We start from the raw sequence: 6,250 nt of genomic DNA, 5'->3' as shown, positions 1-6,250 counted from the left end.
CGAGTGTTCTACCCCTCCTTTGCCAGCTGCTAGCAGAACGTCTGCTTTGCACGGAGAAGGTATAATTATACAATTCTGTGATGCTATGAATTCCTGGCATCTCCCAGTAGGGCTAGGAGAGAACATTGCAGAGGTGCTGCCAGTCAGTATAGAGCTGTTTCTTAACCTTGGGTCCCCCAGATGTAGTTGGACTACAACTCCCATCATCCCTGCCCACTGGTCCTGCTAGCTAGGGATGATGGGATTTGCAGCCCAACAACAGCTGGAGACCCAAGTTTGAGAAATACTTGTGTAGAGAATGGGCCCAATGGTCTGACTCTGCATTTGTAAGAATTCGGTTGCTCTTTATGGCAGCACCTACACTTTGGGACTCCCTGCCTTTTGAGGTTGAGCCTTCACTTTATTCAACTTCTGATAAAAAAAAACATTCTTGTTTAGACCAGCCTACCCAGATGCTTAGAAAGTTGAGGTGACTTTAAACTGTTTTACTATTTTAACCTTTGTATGTTTTAAAGTGAAGCTGTAAATTTTTATTGATTTTGTTCTATCTTTTTGCAAACCGCTTTGAGGTCTTAAAAAAAATCATTCAAGCTATGTATAAATTTCACGAAATAAATAATAAAAGCAGTTTTGCAGACTGATCTGCCTTTGGGTTCTGCCAAATGCAAAAGACAAAAGCATGTGCTCTACCACTGAGGAGGAAACCCACAAAGCAAGACTATTTAGATCATGGTGCTGATAGTGCCAAGGTTGCTGGTTTGAGCCCCATATGGGACACCAGGTTATTCTTACACTGCTGGACTAGATGATCCTCAGGGTCCCTTCCAAGTCTATAATTCTATGATTCTTTAGTACTGTTTAGTCCGCTCGTCACGGCCAAGAGGTGGCCAGGGCCCTCAAATCTCATCCACTAACCCCTGCAAATGATTTTGTTTTTTTGCCAGACACATCTCTTCTTAGGCATCCTCGGACATTCATATATACAACATACCAAGACCTAGAAACTTTATTTTTTTTTATTTACCAGAAAGCTGAATTTTGCACCTTTTTAGTGGGAGGAGGTAGATCAACAGGCAGGTGTGTAGACGGAAAACTTCCCTTCCCTCCCATCAGTCCATTAACATTCCTCTGCCAAAGTGGTCCAGGAGGAAAGCCTTTCCCCCAATAAAGTATCTCACAAGGCAGTGACTGTGCAGACACCAGAGAAGCGTTAAATCTGGCCAAGGGATGGAGAAAGAACTGAATTTTTAAAGACGGGATCAGGAAACCTGCGGATGGTTGGATGATGATAAATGCCCAACTGCCAGCAAAGGCAGTGGACAGGGATAATGGGAGTTGCAGTCCTGCAAAGGCTCCCATCCCGTGTTGCTGGAAGTACCTCTCCTAGCGGGTGTTACAATGCTTATGTCGAGTCAGGCTGTGAGCTAGGCCATGGGGTGGGGAAGCTGCAGCCCTCCAGGTGGAACTGGGCTCCAAGCTCCCATCATCCCTGCCCACTGGTCATTCTGGCAGGGGTTGAGGAGGGTCCAAGAGCATCTGGCGGGCCACACGTCACCAAATCTGAAGAAGGCTGTAGCTCTATCATGTTGCAAGCAGAGACGGAGCCCTGTGTTTGCTTGCTTCTCCTCCACAACAGGCGGTCCTTTGTCCTGGCACTGCCTTCTGAGCTGGTAGCAAGAACCCCACACTTTGCTCTTTTATTCATTCCGAACTGAGCTTGCTTCTTCCTGAGCAGCCCTCTCAGCCTGCTGGGCTTGTGCTTTCCTCACTCTTTCGGCGTTTGTGATGGTCATCGGATGCAGGGGGAAGAATCCAGAAAGCCCTGGGTTGGGGAAAGAAAAGGCACTTTGTTGTTACTGTCTACACTCTTCACGGCAGGGGTGCGGTGCTTCTGGTCAACTTTCCAGGGGGCATGTGTGAATGGTGCATGAGGCCAGAGGCAAAAGCGGCTGCAGCAATTTGTGTAGTTATTACCTTTGCACGATAGGCTTCTTTCCCTATCCTCCATCCAGGAAGCAAAGCAAAGAGGCATTATCAGAGTTCAAGCCAGACACCTGAGTGTGAAGCAGGGGCAGTGAGGGGATGTGGCTTAAGGAGAATTCTGAGGGCCAGATATAGAGGGCTGGAGAGCCACATCTGGTCCCTGGTTCTAAAGCTCTCCTTCCCTGCATTATGTCTCGAGGTCAACTGTCTAAAGCAAAGCACGGTGGGGAGAGTCAGGACACACAAAATCTGGAGTTCATCGCCTTCAGAATATGTACTGACTATTTCGCAGTCATATGTCAGGGGTGCGTGCTGCTGCTAGACCACAACTCTCATCTGATCCAAGCCACATGGCCAATGGTTAGGGACACTGGGATTTGGGAGTCCAAAAAGATACAGCTTCCCCAACCCTAGCGCAAAGCTGTGAAAGAACTGATTGCCTGGTTGCCCGTGACATCAGGAAGCACACTGTGCTTTCTGTTCCACTTGTTCCACCAGACCAATTTTCAGCTTAAAAATAAATGGGAGGATTAAGAAAAAATTCCAGCATTGCAGGTAGTTGAATTGGAGGAGCCCTGGGGCCCCTTACACCCCTATGATTTTATGAATCATCATCAGGAACTGCCTAAGTTCCATGGATAACTGTACAATAATCAGAATTTTATTCAGCAAACAACAAAAACCACAAGGATAGGTTATAATAATGCAGGAGTTTGGCATGGTGGGGAAACCATTAAAAGTATAAACCACATTTAATTTTTGTATAGATGCTTTGTTCAACAAGCAAAATGTCAATCTAAGTAAGGGAACACAGAAAGCGGCAACAAAATAAGAGCAACATTTTTCCCCCCAAAAAGAAGGAAACCAGGTGGCATTACCCAGAAGTTTCTCAATGGGCTTGGTGAGGTGGGCGCCATTGGCAATCCAGTATTTCAGCCGCTCGAAGTTCACACCAACGATCCTCTCGTTGTGGTCGTTGGGAAGCGGGTCGTAGCACCCAATCTGCTCCAAGTACTTCCCGTCCCGGGCTCGCTTGTTCTGTGCGGCCACGATCCGAAAGTAAGGCCTGTTGGCGCAGCCACCCATAGCAAAGCGGATGACGGTATGCACGTTGTGGTACCTTTTCAGGAGGCAGTGCCCTGGAAGGGAGACCGTGGAAAGGCAACGTCAACAGAAACCCTGCATTTATTGAAGATTTCCCTCCAGCGGTTAAACAAGCTGAAGGAAATACTTCTTTACACAGAGCATAGTTAAGCTGTGGAACTTGCTCCCAATGGAGGCAGTGATGACCACCAACTCCATAGTGCTTTTCTTCATCTGCAGTAAATATCACTCATAAATGCTGATCTGTTTTTACAACCCCCGCCCCCGCCTAGAAGTACCAAATATCTGTTTAGTTACAGTTAATTTTTAAGTTGTTTCAGTCTTTAAACAATGGTAAAGGTAAAGGACCCCTGACAGTTAAGTCCAGTCGCAAACGACTCTGGGGTTGCGGCGCTCATCTCGCTTTACAGGCTGAGGGAGCCGGCGTTTGTCGCAGACAGTTTTTCTGGGTCATGTGGCCAGGATGACTAAGCCGCTTCTGGCGCAACGGAACACCGAAACCAGAGCAGGGCATGGAAACGCCGTTTACCTTCCCGTCGGAGCAGTACCTATTTATCTACTTGCACTTTTTGGTGTGCTTTTGAACTGCTAGGTTGGCAGGAGCTGGGACAGTGTGACAGGAGCTCACCCTGTCGTGGGGATTCGAACTGCCAACCTTCTGATTGGCAAGCCCAAGAGGCTCAGTGGTTTAGACCACAGCACTACCTGCGTCCCTTAAGCAATGGTACCATTCCACAAATCGCCATGTATTCTGGAGAGGTCTATAAACGGGTTCTATCAATGCTGCACACGTAATAAAACTATGCCCTGTTGATTGAAGAGTAGTGGCATCCACCTATCAAACATGTCTGCTTTTAGAGTCTTCCAATGCCTTAAAAACCATACAACAGTCCATTTGGATGACTTTAAAAGAGGATTTGGCAAATTCCTGGATGAGAAGGCTACTGGTCACAATGTCTATCTTATTATTTATTCAAAACAAAATAAAATAAAAAAATCCTTCCAGTAGCACCTCAGAGACCAACTAAGTTTGTTCTTGGTATGAGCTTTCGTGTGCATGCACACTTCTTCATATAATTATTTATTGTTATTGCTATTTACTGAATTTATACCTGACCCTCCCTCCCCAAGGAGCCTAGGGTGGTAAACAGAGGCAGAGTTTAAAAAAACAAATCTAGTATGGTTAACACATTCTAAAAGCCATTGCAATTGACAACACCTAATACCAGTCAAGGTTAAAAGTATTCTTTCCCCCAGTGATTTAGAGGCTGCCCAGAATAGTAGTACTGTTAGCCACCAAATGCCTGGGTTAATGGGAAGGTTTTCAAACTCCTCCCAAAAGTTAATAATGGTGGAGGAAGTCACGCAACTCCACTGCTGCAGGTGGTAGGCCTTTAGGAATCACAAGTAAGGACTGTTGCTTTTGGGTCTTCCTGTGATCTTCCCATAAAGGGCACCTGGTTGGCTGCTGTGAAAACAGGATGCCAGAATTGATAGGTCTTTGGCCTGATCCAGCAGGGCTTTCTTACTGGTTCCAGTGTTGTTCCATCACCACACAAGGACAAAATATTATTAATCCCACTTACCCAGCTGAACCATGATGTCTGGTTCCTGCGGAGAAGGGGAAACAGAGGTAACAAATCAGATCCCAACACTTAGTAACAGTCTCATTTTAAAACAAACAAAAAAGCGCCATCAGCTTACAGTTATGAAATGAGGAACCAGGTTACCTAAATTTCTGCAATTCTAAAATAAATGAGAGAGGGGTATGTGGAATAGAAGCTAGGTCCAGGGAATAAGAACACAGAATCCTTGTGGTCCATTCCTCAATTATTCCTAACCCGGAAACGTAGAAAGCTCCTTTTATACAGTCAGACCACCAGTCCATTTACGACTGCCACCTTTGTTCTGGCAAAATATAGGACAGGATGGGGCAGAGCAATTGGGGGGGGGGAGGAGAATTCCCCCCCCCCCAAGCTGGTGCTGAAGTGAATTCAAAGCAATGTATTGCATTCTATTGGCCCCTCTGAAATTTGTCACGCACCCACATCCATGAATTTGTAAATCTGTCTGTGCTTGGCTACCCAGAGCTTAAATACATGACCTTTCACACACCCTTTCCAACACATGCATTTGGAGACGATACCTAACTTGGCAGAGCGAGAGATAGAGAGCATTTTACACTGAAATACGGGGCAATCCTGTATTATACAGGACAGGCGGGGACCCCGAATTTAGCACAGTTATCATCCGTCCGCAGCGGCTCTACAAGGTCTCACATAGAGGACACTCCCGGCCTTCCACATGCAAAGCAGATGCTCAACCACTGAGCTATGCTCCTTCCCCTCAAAATAAAGTAAGGCGCTAGTCCTCATGGTTCCCAGAAAAGGGGCGTGGCGGGCGGAATGGCAGCTGTACCTGCTGCCTGAGCCCTTAGCTGCCATTCACCAAACCCGCGCAAGGTAACTCGGTTCGTTCACACGACCACAATTCCCCTTCCAAGCGACAACCGCAGAGAAGCTACTTACAATGTCCTGGAGGTCAGAAACCACGTGAGGAGCTCGAGTCGGTAGCGCGCATGCGTTCGCGGATGGGAGGCGCGAGCGGCGGGACGTGCGTGAGAGCGGCGACCAACCAGAACTCGGTGTATTTAAAAAAAAAAAAAAACGCCGCCGAAGCGCATGCGCCAGAGGGCGACGGGAGCTGTAGTTCCCCCACCGCGTTGCTAAGCAACCGCATTAGGCCGCGCAGGCGGGGAACAAGCCAGCGCGCTCCTTGGCCGGGCTCCGGCTCGCGCGGCCGGAGAGCCGGAGGAGAGCGCGGCCCCGTGGCCCGTTGGCAGGTGAGTGGGAAGGAGGAGGAGGAGAGCGGAGCGAAAGGCCGAGAGGAACTTCAGCACATTGGCCATAGAGAGAATAAGAGAACAGGCCCCGCCTCTGCCTTTTGGCCACGCCTTTGTTGCGCTTGCCGGCTTCCGATGCGCATGCGTGCGCTGGTAGCCTACATAGAATTCATAGTTGGAAGGTATTTCCAGGGTCATTTACTGTAGTCCAAACCCCTGCGGTGGTTAAAGCACCCCACACATCTTAAATTGGCTTCTTTTTAATGGATTAATTGATGAATTTAAATAACTCTGCATCTCATCAAACCTTGATATAGGTGC

General features: G+C 47.7%; 1 protein-coding gene across 2 annotated transcripts; it reads right to left on the bottom strand.

The window, feature by feature from the left end:
- Window positions 1–1,687: 1,687 nt before the first annotated feature.
- On the bottom strand, window positions 1,688–5,683 carry MRPS16 (mitochondrial ribosomal protein S16). 2 transcript variants are annotated; one of them, XM_033156439.1, is made up of 4 exons: window positions 5,616–5,683; window positions 4,674–4,698; window positions 2,862–3,122; window positions 1,688–1,822 (listed from the first exon to the last, which is right to left on the bottom strand). In XM_033156439.1, the coding sequence occupies exons 2-4, from the start codon at window positions 4,684–4,686 to the stop codon at window positions 1,698–1,700; spliced, it is 399 nt and encodes a 132-aa protein (XP_033012330.1). In that variant the 5' UTR covers window positions 4,687–4,698; window positions 5,616–5,683; the 3' UTR covers window positions 1,688–1,697. The 2 variants fall into 2 exon arrangements, with proteins under 2 accessions (XP_033012330.1, XP_033012328.1); XM_033156437.1 differs by lacking the exon at window positions 5,616–5,683 and adding an exon at window positions 5,506–5,586.
- Window positions 5,684–6,250: the final 567 nt, after the last annotated feature.

Source organism: Lacerta agilis, chromosome 8 (assembly GCF_009819535.1).
Source record: "Lacerta agilis isolate rLacAgi1 chromosome 8, rLacAgi1.pri, whole genome shotgun sequence".
Lineage (NCBI taxonomy): Eukaryota > Metazoa > Chordata > Lepidosauria > Squamata > Lacertidae > Lacerta > Lacerta agilis.
This window is presented reverse-complemented; position numbering and strand designations above follow the sequence as displayed.

Excerpts from the sequence above, each read along its gene's own strand:
- MRPS16 (XM_033156439.1), bottom strand. Across the intron at positions 1,823-2,861 it reads GCCCATTGAGAAACTTCTGG|GGCTTTCTGGATTCTTCCCC; the intron begins GTAATGCCACCT and ends TCCCCAACCCAG.